This window comes from Perognathus longimembris, chromosome 12, assembly GCF_023159225.1.
Source record: "Perognathus longimembris pacificus isolate PPM17 chromosome 12, ASM2315922v1, whole genome shotgun sequence".
NCBI classification, from domain to species: domain Eukaryota; kingdom Metazoa; phylum Chordata; class Mammalia; order Rodentia; family Heteromyidae; genus Perognathus; species Perognathus longimembris.
Window position 1 is genome coordinate 23,109,289 of NC_063172.1, and position 20,618 is coordinate 23,129,906.

The 20,618-nt window shown below is 35.6% G+C and overlaps 1 protein-coding gene across 1 annotated transcript in view; it reads right to left on the reverse strand.

The window, feature by feature from the left end:
- Window positions 1-19,036, reverse strand: part of Emc2 (ER membrane protein complex subunit 2) — a 30,768-nt gene extending 11,732 nt beyond the window's left edge. Inside the window, exons 1-8 of the mRNA XM_048358840.1 lie at window positions 18,926-19,036; window positions 11,240-11,353; window positions 10,690-10,754; window positions 10,234-10,319; window positions 8,334-8,391; window positions 5,410-5,495; window positions 5,202-5,261; window positions 2,069-2,150 (exon numbers count right to left, since the gene is read on the reverse strand). Coding sequence (XP_048214797.1) covers window positions 2,069-2,150; window positions 5,202-5,261; window positions 5,410-5,495; window positions 8,334-8,391; window positions 10,234-10,319; window positions 10,690-10,754; window positions 11,240-11,353; window positions 18,926-18,965 — 591 coding nt within the window. The 5' untranslated portion in view covers window positions 18,966-19,036. The remainder of the gene's footprint in view (window positions 1-2,068; window positions 2,151-5,201; window positions 5,262-5,409; window positions 5,496-8,333; window positions 8,392-10,233; window positions 10,320-10,689; window positions 10,755-11,239; window positions 11,354-18,925) is intronic.
- Window positions 19,037-20,618: the final 1,582 nt, after the last annotated feature.

Below are 20,618 nucleotides of genomic sequence, written 5' to 3' on the forward strand. Positions count from 1 at the left end.
AACCTGTTTATTTTACTACTTTGAAATATAGCATGTTTCATCGTACCATAGACATTAAGTAATTGAAACAGATACTCTGCAAACAAATGCAAGATGTTAAAAGAATTCACCTTAGGTTTTCAACTTAATCTAAAATTTAAAGCATAACTTCTCTTTTTAAGCTATTTTATTCTATGAACATTAAAGACTGAGTAGTTTTTAAAGTAAAAATTTTGACATAATAAAAAAGTGCAATACAATTTCTATTTCGATTGCTTTGAATATTCTTCACAACATTCTATTTTTATCACCAATATTATAAACCTAGACTTAAGATACTGAACTGTCTTTTTACATTCCATAATAATGAAGTCTTTCTAAGCTTACAGCATTATACTGCTATTCCTAATAGTGAGCAAAGTAAATAAATATTTCCACATCTCCAAATATTGGTCTTGTTATGAATATACAAGGATACAGATTTTTAAAACCATAATCATTATACAAGTTTCCAAAGCAATTAAGGAGTTACAATTGTGAAATAATTAGGAAAGAAAATAGTATTAAAACACAGCACAAAGTCCAGAAACATGACTTTTAAGTAGAATTTAAAGATTATTATTTTCATGGCAATATTACAATTTTAAAATGTTAGTCTATTTTTAAAAAATTACTGTAAAAGTGATGTACAGGGGAGTTACAGTTACATAAGTAAGGTAATGAGTACATTTTTTTTAAAAAGTGTTACCCCATCCACATTTTCTCCCGCTTTTCTCCCTTGACAACCCCCAAATTGAGTTCATTTACAACACAGTGTCTATTGAATAACACTGCTCAATATTTGTCCCCCTGTTTCTGTGATTCCCCTTCCCATTCTCAAATCAGATAAACTTACATACAAGACAAGGGCTGGGAATATGGCCTAATGGTAAGTGCTCGACTCATATACATGAAGCCCTGGGTTCGATTCCTCAGCACCACATATATAGAAAAAGCCGGAAGCGAGGCTGGGAATATGGCCTAGTGGCAAGAGTGCTTGCCTCCTACACATGAAGCTCTCAGTTCGATTCCCCAGCATCACATATATGGAAAACGGCTGGAAGGGGCACTGTGGCTCAGGTGGCAGAGTGCTAGCCTTCAGCGGGAAGAAGCCAGGGATGGTGCTCAGGCCCTGAGTCCAAAGCCCAGGACTGGCCAAAAAATAAAAATTAAAAAAAAAAAATAACTCTTGGGCTGGGGATATGGCCTAGTGGCAAGAGTGCTTGCCTCTTATACAAGAGGCCCTGGGTTCAATTCCCCAGCACCACATATACAGAAAATGGCCAGAAGCGGCGCTGTGGCTCAAGTGGTAGAGTGCTAGCCTTGAGCAAAAAGAAGCCAGGGACAGTGCTCAGACCCTGAAAGCCCCAGAACTGGCAAAAAAAAAAACAAAACCAAACAAAAAAAAAACCCTTATATACAAGACAAAAGGTAAAGAAATCAAAAACAGTGACAATAAGGAATAAACTAAAGGAAGAAAAAAGAAATAACTGTAAATACAAAAACAACAAAAACCTTTATTTCCATTTCAAATGGATCAAAGAGCTCAATGTTACAGGAAGTGCTAGGGGAAACACTAGGGCTCTTTGGCAGAGGTAAAACTTCCTACTAAAATATCTAGAAACAACAAATCAAAGAAAGGCTGGATAAATGGAACTGCATTAAACTGAAGAGTTTCTGCATGACAAAGGACATAGCCCACAAATCGGGAGATCTTTACTAGCTGTGCATCAGACAGGGCTCAGTTCTAAAATACACTTAGAGCTCAAAAAATTAACCCCCCCAAAACCAAATCCTCAAAGAAACAACACCCCCAAAAATTGGCTAAAGACTTAAAAAGAGACTTCTCTGAAGAAGGAATAAGAATGGTCAATAGATACATAAAGAAATGCTCAACATCTCTGGTCATAAATTTGATTCTTTAATTCAACATCCATCAGATGTTGTAAAGCTTCACATAGTTGCCTATTAGTAAGAAAATATTAGTACCATACAATATGCAACAGCAACAAAAATAAAATCACATATGGTTGTTTCTGAAAATACTTACTTCAGCATACTGTTGACAGTATAAGTGGTTGTGTGGATTGGTCATCATAAGCTCCTCTAAACAAAAGGCTGCTTTTGCATAGCTAAACAATATCAATAGGAGAAAGCTTAAGTACCCAATTTTATCTAAAGTATTTTATCTTAAAGTCACCAGTTTTATGTTAGGTATGTCTAAAAATCATTTTAGTGATGTTAGATATATATTCCTAAAACAATTCAAGAAGTTTCATTAGCAGTTCTCTTGCACTCAAAATACTAATGAAATTACAAGTTTTAATAAATAAGTAAATATATGTTTAAAATATAAATCAGCCTATGAATTATCAATAGATACTACACTTGAAAAGATTGGGTCATTATTATGACATCTAAATATTAGTAGCATGGGCTTTAAGACATTGGACCAACATATAAAGATACTGTTGTAAGTCTATAAGTATCTAACACATAAAAAGGAAATATTTTATCAAGTACTATCTAATTTAATATGTGTGTATATATTTATGTATGTATATATAATATATAAACATCTGTATTTACATGTAATATATGTATAGATATCATGTATTCTATTACAAAGTCCTCTCATAACTTAAGTTTACTTCTAAACCTATGAATCAAGTTCGTTTTGACATGGCCTTTACTACTATTAAATCATGTGGCAATAAAACAAAAATCTTGCTGAAAACCTATGCAGAGAACTGCCAAAAGGGCTCTGAAGAAACAACTTTAAGCCATATGACTACAATTTACCTAAATATACTTTATATGCTAAAACCCTGTGAATATCCTCATTATAGGAAATCCTAAAGAATACAGATGTTCAGATTTATTCTCACTAAGGTACCTATAGCTAATTGTAGCATTTATCACTCATCTATTAGGGTACATACTCCTAGATTAACACCTAATATAGTTATTTTAAAGTTTTTAAAGTCAGTTCTATACATGTATATTGACAATAGTTGCCTTTTATTAAGTGTTATATACTGCACCAAATATATTATATATAACAACTCATTTTATCCTACAGAATACTAAAAAATAAAAAAATCATTTTCACTAATCTACAACTGAGAACAATGAGGCACAGAAGAATAAACTGAATCTCAGGTTGTGCAACTCCAGAAAGCTATATAAATACTACAGATACTACTTGAATGCACACTACCCCAATGAAACCCAGTTTTGAAATTTTCAGTGATGACAGAAAAAAAAAGAGACATAAGCAGTCAAATCCAAAGGGCTTGAAGAATCAATTGCACTTTTCAGACTACCCAGAAACTATAGCATATTTTAGATTTATGAAATATCTTACATATAGATTCTCATCTTAAATCTGCAGCTATTTGTTTGCAGTTTTATATGGAAAACTTAGCATTGATTCTTGAAACGTAAGAGGAATGTAATGAGTGACTGAAAGGACAACTGAATACCTAGAATAAAAGTATTATAACGATATCTAATTACCATATCTCTAAAAGGAAAGGCAGAAAGTTGTCTCTACTTAAAATATCTAAATCAAAAGACAGTTTCTTTTACATGTCCCTTTAACTAAGCTGATACCAAAAGTTGATAGTAAGGCAAAGAATAAGCGTTCATAGGATTGAAATGGGCTGATAACTGTGTATTAACATAGGCTGATGGAATTAGAAGTAATATTCGTCTTTTTGAGTTTTCCAAATTTTCCGCATTGGCTATTTTTTAAGTAGAAAACAGAGAGACATATACAATGATTTGAAAATTTTTTTAATTATTTACTCACTTATTTTCTTTTTGTTTTCCTGAGTCAAGTTCTATCTACTGCAACCAGTCTGGTGTTGAACTCATAGCACTCTTGCCTCAACCTTCTGAGAGCTGATATTATAGGCCTGAACCACCACACTCAGTGTGAAATATTTTCAAATGCTTTCAGTCAAAAAAATTTTTAAATGACTGTTAGTTGTTTCACAAACAAACTAAAATCATCAATATTTATATTTTATTGAATTCTGAAAACTGAGTTTTATAACATCTAAATGTAAGTATTATATAGTCTCATAGATGAAAGAATGAGAACATTTACTTACATGTACATATAAGCATGTATATGCATGTATATGTTCCAGCATATACATGTAAGCACGTCTGTGTGCATGTGTGTATTCTAAATAGAATTAGGTAAATAGTTTCCTAAGCATAAACAGAGTTTCATGCAACAGACAAATGAGGAGTGGTTCTTGGAATATATTATACACTTAACTGAATGGTAGCTATAACTTTTATTTTAGCTCTCACTTTACTTCAGTCTTTTATTTGAAATTATACATATAAATCTAGGGAAAGGCAACAAACGTCTTCATTCTATTTTACTTAACTCTTATCAGTTGTACATAGTGTGAGAACAAGGTTAACTATTCATGCACAGTAAGAAATGTGTGTGAAAATCTGATTCTATTCTCTCAAAAAGAAGGAAAGAACCAGTGTGATATACTTCAGATTCAGAAATAAGGGGGAGGGAGAAGGAGCGGGGAGAGCCTAGGCTTCTAGATAGAGGTTAGTCTTAATGCTGTGATATTAGAAAACCTGCACTAAGACTTGGCACTAATCCTCTCACACTGGGATTTCCTCCTGTCACTACATCAATAAGAAAGCTAACAAAAACATTAAATATCCAATAATCAAGTTCCTATAGCATTCAACATTCTTGATTATTCTTAGTTTTTAACCCAGGCAACACAACGCTTCTACTTTGGAAGAGCTGATTCTCTTAGAATTAAGGCTAATATAATGCATACACTTGACAGAATCTTTGAACAGCAGGGAGTATTACACTCTTTGTATTTGGACTCTAAAAATTCACTAATTTTAGTTCAAAAAAATAACAGCTGAGCAAATGAAGCCCTTGCTATCTGTTTGAAAGGAAAATTTATTTTCCAAACTAACCAGCAAAACATAGATGACCTACTTATTAACTATTCACATATAATCATCTGCAAATTATTTGTTTTGTTTTTCATTCAATTACTCATTTATTTTATCTCTCATTTAAAATAAAGGTAATTGTCACTTTTCCTTCGGAAATCACTGTCTTATGAACATACAGTGATGAAAACTGCCCTTAATAAAATCGTAATGTGTGCTTAACAACTTACTCATGTTCATTGATATAAAGTTCTGCTAGTTCATGCCAGGCTTCTTGGTCTCCAACAAATCTAGTAGAGGAAAGTGGGAAGGAGTAAGTGTGTAGATATTCTGTAAATGAACAGCATGGAGGCAAATAGGAAAATCAAATGCAAATTCCATTTTAATTAAAAAAGATTTATCAGAATAACAAAACACAATCCTCTTGTAAACACTCACTGTTCCAGATATTCATTCAGTTCCCGAATGGCCTCCACATTTTTCCCCTGGGCTTTTCGAATGGCAATCTTCCGCTTTCTTGCAGCCTGTGGTTTGACATTAATAAAGGATTAGGCCCTCATGATTCGCTGAGTTTTTGCAAAGAAGGTGATTTGACTGTGCAAATTATTATCTCAGTGCCAGTGAAATTCCATTGTAGAACTACTGCTTAGCGAGAGTTTATAAACATACCCCATGACATCTCACTAGGGAATTCAAACATTCTTCTAACAATCTAATACACCTTGTTTTTGATGAGCACAATATACGCATCATTTCATCCAAATAAATTCTGATGAAATTCTGATAATTAAAAGCCAGCAGGAAATCCTAATCTTTATCCAACCCAAAGTCTTCTACTCTGTCTCATTCATAAGATCTATATCTTGAGAAGTAGAATGATAGTAAAGATTAGGGAAAAGGAAATCTCCCTGTGGGCACTTGAATATCATTATGGAAATGTGAGTTCTGACAACTTTTTTAGAATTTAAAAGAAAAATCTACAATCTTTCCAAATAACAGATATTAAAATACTGAACTTCAAATAACACATATGAAGTTATAGTAAAAATTGTTGGATGTAATATATCAACAGTCTAAGTTTCATAAGGGATATACTGAAAATACCTAATTATGTTTAGTTTTCTCATTTATTTGACCATAAAATCATTCCTCTACAGTGGAAGCCACACTAATATTTTTAGGTAAGGAGCATCCTGCACAGGTTAAGGCCAGTACCCTCAGGCTAGAGGGTACTTTGCTTCTGCAAAGCTCTAGAATGTTGTAAAGGGAATTTGACTTTTAAAAATTACTTTCAAAAAATAATTATCTTATAAATAATGGAAAATAAAATAACGGTATAAGTAGCTACAATGCATCAATCTAAATGTGTACCCAGGGAGAACTTAAAGACTATTTCAATGCTATGCAGTTAATTCAACAGGAAGGAGGTGATGACATGACAACTTGTCAAAGACACATTGTTAAGCAATGCATGCTACTCTTGAATTTCCAACTATTTCCCTGTGAAAGGGGAACTTTTCATGAGGTAATTGCCAAAACATATAGTTGTATGTACATAAAACAAAAGTCTCTGAAAAAATAACAAAAATAATTTAGTGTTTGTCTATTAGAAGGAAATGTGGGCCCCAAAGTATAAGAACTGAATTAATTTTAACACATATTTTGTATTATCATTTTTAGCATCAGCATGTACTACGTTTTGAATGCCCATTTCACAAAGTATTACATAAACAAAACAAAAGAAAACTTTGCCAAGGAAAAAATTGAAACTTCTAACCATTGAACCATTGAAACATTCTAACCATTGAATTCTTCTTATAATGCTAAGACTTACTTAATGACATTTATTTGAAATTTAATGTTTTTCCCCAACTCACTGTCCTTTTGCATCTTAAGCCATGGTCATTCTTTATGAGTCCAATACAGCAAGACAACAAGAATCAGAATTTAGGACAACAGAGAGGACTGAGGTTTGAAGCAGACAAGGCAGAAAAGTCCAAGAGACTTTTATCTCCAATTAACCACCAAAAAGTTGAAAGGGGAGCTGAGCTCAAGTGGTAGAACACCAGCCTTGAGCAAAATAATTCAGAGACAGCATCCATATCCTGGATTCAAACTTTAGGATTTTCTCTCTCTCTCTCTGTCTCTCTCTCTCTCTCTCTCTCTCTCTCTCTCTCTCTCTTTTTCTCTCTCTCTCTCTGTCTCTCTCTCTCTCTCTCTCTCTCTCTCTCTCACACACACACACACAGACATATACCTATTAAAAAAAAAACAACCTAAAGAAACAAAACAAAGCTGGGGCAGGGGAAAGGAGGCTCAAATGTAGAGTATCTGCCTAATAAACATCAGAATTTCAGTTCAAACCCCAGTACCACACAAAAGTTCTGATTTCAGTAAATGTATTTCAAAGACCACAGTAAAATTACTACATTACTCTGCATCTATAAAAGCAAGGCTAAGATATTTAATCCACTTTTCCTTCTAGAACCAAGCACACTGAAAACAACTGTTTTTCAAATAATAATGAATGCATATTAGTTTGAAGTTGAGTCCCTTCAAGCTTTAATGAATAACCTAATTTCTATCTTGGATATGTAGGAAAAGAACAGGACAACTAAGTCATGTGATCACCTTTAAGCATTCCAGATAACCAAATAATGACAGTACAAAAATCTGATTCACAACTATGGATAAGAAAGAGGCACAACTTTCTCAATTGCTTTGAAAAAAGGAAAAAGTGATGTCTTCTGCACAGTAACTTCAATGTTAAAACAGTAAAGTCAGTGTGCTAGTAGGCTCATTAATCTTAATTCTTATATGGCCTTCTTTCTCCATCAATAGCTAGAACATTGTTTTCCAAGGATATAGGAATAGAACTTACATAGTGGTAGGATATAAACATTTTGGTGTTTCATCAGAGTACTGAGTTAACATTTAAAGAAAAAAACAAAGGACTAAGGGACAATTGATAATGATGAGAAAATAATGTACCTGGCAAAACTGAATTGATCATCTGTTCAAAAATGTTTACCTAACCAGTAAAGGATTTAATTACTTCTTTCGTTTTTTTTATTAAAACAAGTAAAAAATAACTACATAAAGAAGATAGTATATATCTACAAAATGTTATAAAAATAGAGTTCTTCTGGGCTTTTATGTACGAATATAATTAATTTTCCCACAAATTTCAACAAACTTATTTTCTAATAAGACATCTTCTAGAAGTCAAATCTTGGTGAAGAATATCAAATCTATTAAACAAAACTTGGCCCATATGTAGTTTTGCATTATTTTGCTCTATGAATTAATTGTAGCTTTTAAATTAAACATTAGCTCATTTTCAGGCCCATTTGCAAACTTACAGTGTTAGTTGGGTCTTCTTGCAAAATTCGATCATAGAGTTGTATAGCATCATCATATCTATTTAAAAAGAAATAGAAACTTTTAAGAATCATTACCTTAAAAATGTACCAATAAATAGTAAATACGAAGAAAAATTATACTGGCAAGAATTAAAGTGCATTCATAATTACTATGCTTGTTTTCACATCTTCATTTATCAATAAAAATCTAAAAAACATCATATATAAAATACATAAAGAAAAACTTACTTCAAAAGATATTGATTCAATTTGGTCTAAATACAAAGATAAAAATTAGCAACCAGGTTGGGGCATCAGAACCAAACATAGCAGAAACATTAGCATCAATAGACTGGAAGTATAAACACTTACATACATTCATGGCCCTTAGGGAAAATTTGGACAGGATGCACAAAAAGTAATATAAACAAGTAATAATATAAACAAATAGATTGGCTATTATAAACATAGACTGACATATATCTATGTTTCTGATTACTAAAAAAGCTGAAGAATAGATTATTAGAAACGAACAAAAATACATTCAATATTCTTGATATAAAACTTGTGTTGGAGGACATTCTCACTACTTGGTATGAGTGATCTTTCCAACCTCCCAATACAAGCATAAATCTGGGAGTGAACTTTTCTTGTTCCTATGAATATCTCCCTCAGAATATACAGTCAACTGCCTCCTTATTTTTTGCAGTCAGAATTCTAATAGTATTTCAAACTCAAATTTTTTCCACCTACACCTACATTTTTCTCATCACCATTCATAAATATATATATATACACATATATATGTAAAACTTGGTTGGTGGCAACTAAGTATTCAAAACAGAAAAATAAATCATTTTTCATATTTTCCATTTACCACAAAATATAACTGGTAGCCCATTTTCTGCCTCTTTTAATTTGTCACTCATCCTCATTTCTCTATACTTTGTGCCATAGTTGACAATTACAACAGTCTCAAAAACTATTTTCTTTCTGAGACTACTTACTATTCACATATATAGTGTTTTTACTAAGCAATCCAACTAGTATTCATTTCCATAAATATTGTAATGGTTTCTCCAAGCTTCAATAAAATTCCTTAACAGAGCATATGAAGTCTACATCACCTGGTATTGCCTATGTCTCTAGTTTCAAACATGGCATAAAACTCCATTATAACTTACATTCAGCTGTGATTAACTACTAATTTGTTTCTGTAGTTTCCCACAGATGTGCTTCAGAAGTTATCACTGAATAAAGAAGGAAGGGTGGGACAATTAGGTCCCTATGTTTCAATTAAAATAACAAATTTTTTCTCTCTTCCATTTCTAGGTAAAATGTTACTTGTAAGGTGGTGTTTTTAAAAAGGTTAGAAAGTCCTTTCATATTCTTTGTTTTAAAATGTGTAAGTATGTGTGTATCTGTGTGTATTTCTGTAAGTCCTAGGATATTGGCAATACCCTTATTTTAGAGAAATAAAACTAAAGAGTATTTTTTAAAAAGTTAAATAATGTCAAGTCAAAAACTAGGAAGCTGTGTATGGTGGTACATGCGCATAATCTTATCACTCAGAAAGCTAATGCAGGCAATAGCCTGTGCTGTAGTACTAAGACTGTCTAAAAGAGCAAACAAACAAACAGAAAAGAAATTCTAGAACCAGGATCTAAAGCCAGTTTCTACTTCAAAACATGATCTAATCTGACTAGGCTAGAGGTAGTAAATGGATTTACATTTTATGTCACATCCTTATCTGTACTAGAAAGCATTCTTCTATCAGTCTAGAGCTCAGCAGTAAGAGTTTTAGAAATTAAAGATATGCCACGGGTATAGGATAATCTAAATATTGGTTTCTATATTGACATCTTTAAATGGAATCACATTGTTCACAAGATTTGGTTACCTTTCCATAGCTTCAAATCTCATGCCTGTTAACCGCTTGACTCTGTGACTGCCAGGAAACTGTCTTCTTAACTCCTGAAGACAAAACTGAAAATATAATTGGTTTAAAAAAAAAGAAAAAAACTTAAAGAGCAGTAATTATATTATGTATCCTAAATGGGTTATGAAAAATGCACAAATTTCTATTGCATCTGAAAAGCGTCTGGTTAGTCACTATTTTGTTTTCTGTGTATGTTTTTCCTTTGATCCTCAAGGTGCTGAGATTTCAATCCAGAGCCTTGTGCTAGGCAAGCACTATGCCTTTTAGCTACTAACCCAACTCTCCACTTAAAAGAAGCAGCACACAAAACTCATTATAGGAAACACGTACAACAGCCCATATATAACTCTTAACTACTTATATACACTTTACAAAGGAAATTAAACATAAGACAATACAATTAGTTTAAATACTTACCAAAGCCAAATCATCTCGACCATAATCAAGGGCTGCAATCATTACCTGCTCATATATGATCCAAACTAAAGGGGGAAAAAAAGAATACAAAAATATCTCAAACAGAAATTAATGAATGTGTATAGTTTCTGATAATTTAGAGAACTTTATTAAAAACTGGTTTATTATTTCTGGAATTAAGGAGATGCATTCAGTGGAATAAAATATTTATTGTCATATAAAGTAAAAATCTCTACTCATTTAATACACTTTACTATTCTAAAAGGTTCTGTATAAAAGATACTTTGGACAGAATAAAATATGTTTATAAAATCTACTTTGGCCAGACATTTAGCAGACATGTGAGCTTTAAAACAAAACTATCTGACAGCCTTATTACTACTAATTATAAATCTTTCTCAAAGCACCATTAACTTTGCTGAGACAAAAAGGTCACAGATAAGAGTGATAATGGCCAATAGAAAAATAAATACATGAAGATAAGTTAAAAAATAATAAAGAGCCATAAATAACACATGCCTGAAGGCAATACATAACTCAAAGAACTTACTATCATCTCCAAGCTTAGAGGCATAATCATTAATTAGTTCTTCACCAACTTCTACAATTTGTTCACTATTCCGTGAGTTTTCCTCTCTCCATTTTCTCATCTTATCTCGCATTTCTGAAAGAAATATTTGTTATTTATGTGCTTGTACACAAATGTACACATATAACAATGTCCAAAACACTAACTATAATCAGCTACTACATAGAGATAAACTCAAACTAGTATACAAATATATAATATCTAAAGTTGATAAAATAGAAAACCAAGTACCAAGAGCAACAGATCCTTTAGAAAACTAAAATAGTATCACAACTGATATCACAACTATCACTAAAACCAATAAAGGTGGGTGCCTGTAGCTCAGTGGAGCTGTGTGATTCAAGTGATAGAGAGCTGAACTTGAACTAAAAAGAAAAAGGATAGCACCCTGACCTTGAGTTCGGTTCTGCTGTGTGTGTGTGTGTGTGTGTGTGTGTGTGTGTGTGTGTGTGTGTGTGTGTGTGTGTGTGTGTGTGTGTGTGTGTGTGTGTGTGTATGTGTTCTGTTACAAAGATCCTCTACTCCTTTAACTACAGGTTTTAATTGGTCACAGACCAATTCCAGAGTTTGACAAAAGACAGGATTATTTTCTTAGAAAAATACATGCAATAAAGCTCATTCACTGCTACATAAAATTTTTAACGTAAAATTTTCATAGAGTATCAGCGTATTCACCACAAACTACCTTAATTATGAAAGCAAGGAAATAAACAGCAAAAGACACTTAAAGAAATTCTCTTGATTGTATTTAAAAGAATAACATGAATAATGCCAAATACATGCAGTGAAACAACAAACGCACAAAAACTCTGCACATTATGTAGTAAGGATTTCTAGAAGTTGTAATGAGCAGCATTTCTATGGTTTAAATGTACCACCAAATGTTCAACCATGTTGAAAGGTTTAGGTCATGAGGTCTCTGTTGCAATGAATAGATCAATGCTTTATAAGAGGAGGAGGTTATTTACTAAGGAAGGTTTAATTATCACAGGCTTAGGTTCCTGATGGAAGCATGAATTCAGCCCCCTCCTGCACACATTCTTTTGTCCAATTATGGACAGCACAACAAGGCAAATTCCACAAATACTAAATACTACATTCAATCTTGGACTTTCCAACCTGCAAAACCGTAAGCCAAATAAATTGCTATTCATTTAGCACATTCCTATAATTCTAGCTATTAAGGAGGCTGAGACCTAGAGGACAGTGGTTCAAAGCCAGACAAGTGAGAAAAACCTGAGACTCCATCTCCAATTAATAAGCAAAAAGTGGGGCTGGAGGCATGGCTAAAGTGGTAAGAGTATCAGCCCTGAGCCAGAAGGCTAAGCAAACATCAGGCCCTGAGTTGAAGTCCCAGTATCAAGAAACAAACAAAACAAAGTACAGTCTGGGGTATTCCATAATAGTAATACAAATGGCTCAGTTTTGAATCTCAGTTCCATCACTTTTTAGCAATGTGGTATTAGTGGGGTTAAATCACTTTGGACTTCAATGTTCTCATCTACAAATGATGTATCATCTGTTTTTTATGAACAAACAAATTGGTAATTGCCTAGTATATGTGCTAAAAAAAAATTGTTAGTATTTCCCCTCTAGTTCTTTCCCTGTTTTCATGCAAATGATTTAGGGGTTAATTCTACTTTGATTACTGAATCAACAGGGGTTGAAGCCATCTAAATCAATGGCATATTCGAAAATAGCCAGTTTTACTCATCTTGTTCTAATTCAACCATTTATTTTGGTTTCATTCTTCACATGGCATTTGGGTCACAGAATTTAAATACAGCTCAAGAAACTAAAACCCCAGGTTCAAATTCTACAGCCACCTGTTTTGCAGGTTTTATCAGAATCTATCTACCTTTACTCATTTTGGAGATGTCCATGGTTGTTTGTAGACCAAGCTGAAACAAACCATACAGCACACAAAACAATATTTACCATTTGGTACTTTACAAAAAAGAAAAATGCTGACACCGACACCCAGAACACTAAGTAGCAGAAAGGGCAAAGACCTACAGTTAAAGGATTAGCATTTAAATTCTAACATGAACATTGCATGCTCATCTTGGACCTGTTATTTAACAGTGCAAACACTTTACCAGTTCATCATAAGCTACTATTGTCTTTCATCCAATTTCAAACATTTTCCTCCTCTGCTTAGTCCCTGTGTTTAGAATTCCTAATATTAGGTAATTTATATACATGGCACCTCACAAAATGTAAAATGCTATAAAATTTTTAATTACTCTTACTTTAAGGGGAATAATAGTTTCATCCTCCAGCTAAATATAAAGACGTTTTGGTACTCCTTCCTCAAATACGTTTGTTTCATTTTGTACTATGACACCCCGGCCAAATACACATGCTTCAAATACAAAGTCATTTCATTTACCACGGTAAAGATGTTCATTGCTTGCTTATTCATTTTACTTACTACTGTATAAATGCTGTGAGGTGACCTAAGGATCATCATTAAAAGAGTAGCTCTGATTATTGTACATATTTCTTCCATGAGGACTAGGGTATTAATTGTGAAAAGATGGATGAGCTGAAAAAGATGGAAAAGTATGCCTGAGTTTTGCTCTGCTGTCTCCTATGGTCCAAATTCCTCTCTCTCCCTCCTCATAGTAACTATTAAATTCTGAGGTAACACAGAGTCAGTTACATGAACTAGCATATTTTTAAAGGGGTACTTACGATACAATAAGTTTTAAATTATTCATAATCCCACAAATTTGTCTAATCGGATTGTGGAAGGATGGTGAAAAGAGTTCATGTGAAAACAGCCCATTTAATTTGGAGAAAAAAAAAGTTAACATCCAGAGAACTCCAACAGAAATGTTTTCCCCAACACATGATACTACACATTAACACAATATGAAATGTTTTGTTATTTCTCATAGTATTTGGGTGGAAATTAAACAAGATGAATAGAAAAGAATGTATAACTCATACTATTTAAGTAAAACTTTTATTTCAACTTATACACACACTCAAGCATTTGTTAGCATGTATAACTGCACTGAGTAACTTTCTAAGAAATAGTTCTTAATGTGAAGTTCAGAATGTAGAAAAGAGGGATTCATTTTTGGAAGCATCATTTGCAAAAACAGTCTATATCTTAAAAGCTGAGCAGGACTCATCTTATTGATGGAGGGAGAGAAAATGGTAGCATGCATCTTTCCAAAGGCAAAAAGAATGAAGTGGTATTGCTGACATAGTCTGTCAGGAAGAAGAGCTCAGTTTTGAGTTTTATTAACTGAGGACAATCTGGAAGGTGTGTCCTGTATGAACTGAAAATATAAGAACTTCAGTTTAGGCTAGGGATATGGCCTAGTGGCAAGAATGCTTGTCTCGTATACATGAGGCCCTGGGTTCAATTCCCCAGCACTACATATATAGAAAATGGCCAGAAGTGGCGCTGTGGCGCAAAAAGAAGCCAGGGACAGTGCCCAGGCCCTGAGTCCAAGCCCCAGGACTGGCCAAGAAAGAAAAAAAAAAAAAAGATCTTCAGTTTAGAACTAAAATCTTAACATATATTCCATGGAACTTAGGATCCTATCTATCTTATTCAGCATTGTACCCTCAAGAAATAGAACAATGCCTACAGTAATTGTACTCCACTATTTTCAATGTTACCAAACAGGCTAATATTTAAACTGAATGTGGATGATACTGCCCACAGAAGATAATCATTTCTTAGATGTTTTAATTCGTAAGATCTTCGCTCATCTCTTCCCAGAAATATACACGTGCATATATGTAATTAGCTTTGCATACAACCTTATGGTGTTCATGAAGTATTTAACACTTATGCCAGCATGAATCAAGAATTTATTGATCTCAGCTTAACAACTATTGATAATATTTTAAGCAAAGAGCTATGGCAAGGCACAGGAACTCACATATAATCCTAGTTACTTGGGTGGCGTAGGGGTGGAGCAGACTTTGAGAAGATTGAGGTTCAAGCCCAGCCCAGGGAAAAAGTCAGCAAGTCATGCCTACAATCAATAATCTGGGCCTGGTGACATGGACCTGCCATCTTAGCTACACATAAGTTGTAAACAAGAGGTTTTCCCAGGTCAGCCTGGGCAAAAATTTAGATGCTAGTTTAAAAATAACTAAAAGGAAAAGATGTGGAGATATAGCTCAAGGATAGTGAGCATAAATGACTAAAATTTTCTCAACTATTAATTTTTTCAACAAATATTCATCTAGTGCCTATTATATGAAAGGCATTGTGCTAGACATCTTATTCAATCCCATCTAAACACATATTCTCAAGAAATTTGACTGGTTTTGATTGTTAGTCTAAATTCTGTTTCCCACCAATGAAGAAATCCTCTACATAATAGGTGCTTTCAACTGGCTGAACAAATAAATAAGTCATATATTCTATATTTCAGATTTATAAATAGGTATTTTATAAATATGTGATAAATTTTCTTTTCAAAAGAATTGAACTGGGCTGGGGATATGGCCTAGTGGCAAGTGTGCTTGCCTCATATACATGAGGCCCTGGGTTTGATTCCCCAGCACCACATATACAGAAAATGGCCAGAAGTGGCGCTGTGGCTCAGGTGGCAGAGTGCTAGCATTGAGCGGGAAGAAGCCAGGGACAGTGCTCAGGCCCTGAGTCCAAGCCCCAGGACTGGCCAAAAAAAAAAAAAAAAGAATTGAACTTATCAATTCTGGATGCTATTAAACTGAATTCCATTGAATTGTACAGCTTTGACACTACCTCTTCCCAAATTAAATGTCGAGTCCCTTTGTTAACATTCCATTTCTAAAATTCTATTACTGTAAGTCTGTAAATTCTAGATTATCTTTTCTTAAAATTCCATTGCAAAAGAGTTTTAGTTTCAGAAAGTCCTAAACCTTTATTTCACAATTGAGCAAACTTTGCTCATTAGTTGAGTTGACTAAGTTTACCAAAGATACTGAAGAAATGATCCCAACACGAGAAAAATGATTTATATATATATATAACCTTTGATCAACAATTTGGTAGTTTATTATTAATACCATTCACAACTCATTCAGTCAGTAATCACCGATTTCCTCCTAAATGGCAAGTAATAGTGAAGTGATAGTAAACAAAAAAAGTACCTCAGAAGTAACTTAGAAGAATCAACTAAGTGTTTCCATAGTTTGGGAATACATGATCCAGAAGTAGGCTTAGTTGATTTTTAATTTGAGGGTGGGTTTATTTCCTTCTTTATAAAATTGTAGTGGAAGAATAGAAAAATGGGGTGTAGCCACGTGTGGTCAAGGAAGGTCCTCTGCAATATATGACCTTTTAGGAATTCTAATAAATGAAAAAAAGTTAATGGGAGAAAAAATAAGGAGGCCAAAGGGAAGAACACTTCTGATAGAAGAAATAGCCTGTGCTTAGCTCTAGGACAAAAAAGGAGCATGACAATTGAGGCATTCAATAAAAACTATCTCCAAATAAAGCTGGGGATATCTTATAGGAGGACATAGTATGTTTGCTAGACACTTTAATGTATTTTTTTCTTTTGTTCCCCAACCAACTTGTGAGGTAGTTTTTTTGGTGGTTGTTGTGGTTTTTTTCCAAATATAATTACACCACTTCTCTTTATAATAACCACAGGGCTAAGGCCAAGCGACTTCATTAAATCACATAATTTGAAAGTAGGTGGTTACATACCTACTAATCCTTCAAGTTGCATACGTGCTACAAAATACAAAAAAAAAAAGCTATCCTAAACATATCTTCCTAATACTACTTTGAATTCCCTAAAATATGTCTTTAAAATAATGAAAAGAACAGTTATGCATATATCTATTTATTGTCCGACTGAAGGGATATACTCTGACACAGGCATTCTAAAACTACATATTGGATTTTCTTCTCCACTGGACAGTGAGGTCTCTGAGGGTAGAAACTCCTGTCTTACTTAACTTGATATGTACACTTAAAAATGTGAGTGTAAACTGTGGCTAGTGGCTCATGCCTGTAATCCTGGCTACTCAGGAGGCTGAGGATCTCCAATCAAAGGAAGTGTGGGTATATAAAACTAAGAGATGCTTATTTACAATTAAGCAGTAGAAATCCTGAAGTGGTAGTGTGGTTCAAGTGGTACAGTACCATCTTTGAGCAAAAAAGAAAGGAAAAAGCTGGAGGCCCTGAGTTCAAACCTCAGTACAATCAGGCAGGTGCATGCACACACTCAAAATTTTTAAATATAATGGATTTCCCCTTATACAAGTAGAAACAGTTCAGTGTGTTGCAGGACACAATGCCAGTATTTTTTTTCCCTTTCCCTTATATATTTGCAACTTTATAATGCTTGAGAGATTTCTTGGGGCTGGGGATATGGCCTAGTGGCAAGAGCGCTTGCCTCGTTTACATGAGGCCAATTCTATTCAATTCCCCAGCACCACATATACAGAAAATGGCCAGAAGTGGCGCTGTGGCTCAAGTGGCAGAGTGCTAGCCTTGAGCAAAAAAAAGAAGCCAGGAACAGTGCTCAGGCCGAGTCCAAGCCCAGGACTGGCCAAAAAAAAAAAAAAGAGAGATTTCTTCACAACCCAACAGCAAATACTCCGTTTTGTTTGGCATTCACTGGACAATGGAGCATTGTGAACTACTAAAAGTATATATAAAGTTTTGTGGGTCTATGTGTGTGAGAGAGAAAGTGGGGGGAGGTTCCTGGGCTCTACTAATTGAATTGCAGCTCTATTTCCAGTTTATTTTGTGGTTAATCGGAGATCAGGGTCTCACAGACTTTCCTGCCAGGGCTAGCATTGAATGTCCATCCTCAGAACTCAGCCTCCAGAGTAGCAAGGATTACAATCAAGAGCCATTGGCACCCCACCCACTAAATTTTGGGGGCGGCAGAGGTGGGGGGAAAAACACTTATAGAACTGGTCCAAAGATAGCTTGACTCTCACTTTGACAATAAATAAGAAAGAAAAAAAAAAGATAGCTTGACTCTTAAGTCAAACAAGGGGAAGGGTAGAATGGCATCACACATGAGCTCCTGTCCCACAGTGTGCCCGGTATGTTTCGCCTTCAGAAATTACTAGCAGAGTTAAACATAAAGCTGTGTTGTGAGTACAAACGTACTTTAAGGGGATGTGGGGCAGAGAATAAAAACAGCAACAAGAAACCCAGCTGAGAAGAGAACAAGATGCAAAGTGCATGTGGAGGAATCAGACCTGTGTCAAAACCCACACACCCTCCTCCCTGCACAGACCCATAACACTTTTCACACACATCACAGGCCTCACAGGCTCGGTGGTTCTCGGCTGCAAAAGCTTCAATTACCACCGCCTCCTCCAGCTCCACGCCGCCGACTAACCAGGGGGAGAGAAGGGGTGACAGCGCCGGCCCCACGTCGCTCTGGCCTCGCACAAGCAGCAGCCTCGGGCTGCCGGGCGGGAGGGGAGATCTGTCAGCTCACCGACAGGCAGAGGCGGCGGGGAACGCCGCAGTCAGTGGCCTGGGCCAGGAAAGGGGGTCAGCCTCCACCTCTACCTAAGCCTGGCCCGTCCAGGGAGAGTCAACTCGGGTGCCGAAGACAGACCGGGGAAACCCAGCTCTCCGAGGGAAGTGGGGACTTCCCAACTACTTCTCATGGCTTTGGGTCTTCCGGAGCCCGCCCTGTTTCAAAACATTACCTTCCCAGGTGACATCGTAAAGCTCTGAGACCTTCGCCATCTTCCTAGAACCTACAGGCAGGAAGGGTAGGAGAGGAATTGGGGAGGGGCGGGGGTGGAGCAGGGGAGACGCCGTCACGTGACCTGCGACCTGGCAGAGACGAGTGACGAAGTCCTCTCTTATTGGTTGAGAGATCTGGGAGGGCGGTGTCTGTCACGCACGTGCACGCAGCTCTAAGGCGGGGCTTCGGGGGGAAGTGGGTGGAGCTAGAGCGACTAGAGGCGCTACCAGATTCCTTGCGTCCTGCCTGCGGGTTGGGCGGCGGAGCCGGTTGTGGGTGAGGCGGTTTCTTTCTTTTTTTCTCTTTTTTTCCCTCTCCCCTCCCTCCTTCACCAGAATGGATTTTTAACAAACGCCGCATCGTTTTTCAGTGCCCGTCACTCCTGTTTCATTCTGTTTTCATTTATTCTTCCTCTAAATGTGTTCGTTCTCTTAACCTCCTGCGGTCAGCGCTCGGTTTTCTGGGCCCGCAGCCGGTAGCGGCCACCTCCTGCCGTCCCACCGTTAGTACCTGACTTGTCCCCAGCTTCCCTATTTCCCTAGTAGGATTCGCCTTCCGTTCTGATTGTAAGCCTCTAACTGAACTGGAAACGCCAGGAAGATTCCATCACACCTCCTGGAGATGGGGGTGAGGGGGGCGGGAGGGACTCAGTGGAACCTCGTGCGGGGTCATCCTGGGTCCGGGGTCTTCCCGTGCCTTCGAGTTCTCCAGCCTTCGGGCCGTGCCCATCCTGCACAAAGTGACAGCCGTGGACGTGGAACTCCTTAGGACCAGCCCAAGTGCAAGCGCCTCAACTTTGTCCCTCTTTCTTTTTTTTTTTTTTTTTTTTTTTTTCTTTTTTAACCTTCAGGGAGTTTTCCCTATCTCACTGCTAAGGAGAAATGGCAGCACTGCAAGTGAGAAATTTGAGGGCGGCAACCACGCATTTTGGCATTTGAAGCAATCAAAATATCAGATTATAGAGGAAGGATGGGTAAAAAGGCTAAAATTTCCAAAATTGCCATACTGAAGGATGAATGAAGAAGTAACAGCAAAGATTTGAAATGAAAATACTGTCTAATAAGCCCACTATAGGTTTATTTTTATTCTTTCCTGCGTTACTGAGCTGTAACTGACAAAATTGTATATATTTAAGGTATACAAAGTGATCCTTTTAAATGATTGCCACATTCAAGCTAATTAACTTATCCCTCACCTCCACAGTTACCATAGAGGAAGGAAAGTAAAAACATCTATTATTACAGTGTTAAACTACATTCTCCGTGTACCTAAATAAATCCCCCTATAAGATGAACACAAGTTTGTATCCATTGACCAACATCTCCTCTTTTCCGGCCATAATTTTTGTTTTATAAAAGGAAAAATTTTAAAACAAACAATAGAAATCGATGTCATCTGCCACAGACGTTATGTAAGGACATAACAGACTACAGAATTTATACACATGGGTTACATTCTGAATGGGCCTTGTTCTCTTCAGACTAAACAGACTTAAAAAAAAAAGTTCATTCAAAAAGTTTAAAAAGTTCGACTCAAATTCATATCCTGCTAATGCTTCAGTTTAAAACCATCTGACATCTAGGAAGAACAAAAACTAAGACTTCCATGTAGGACACCCATTTAATAATAACTCAGGAAAGTTCAGTTTTTAT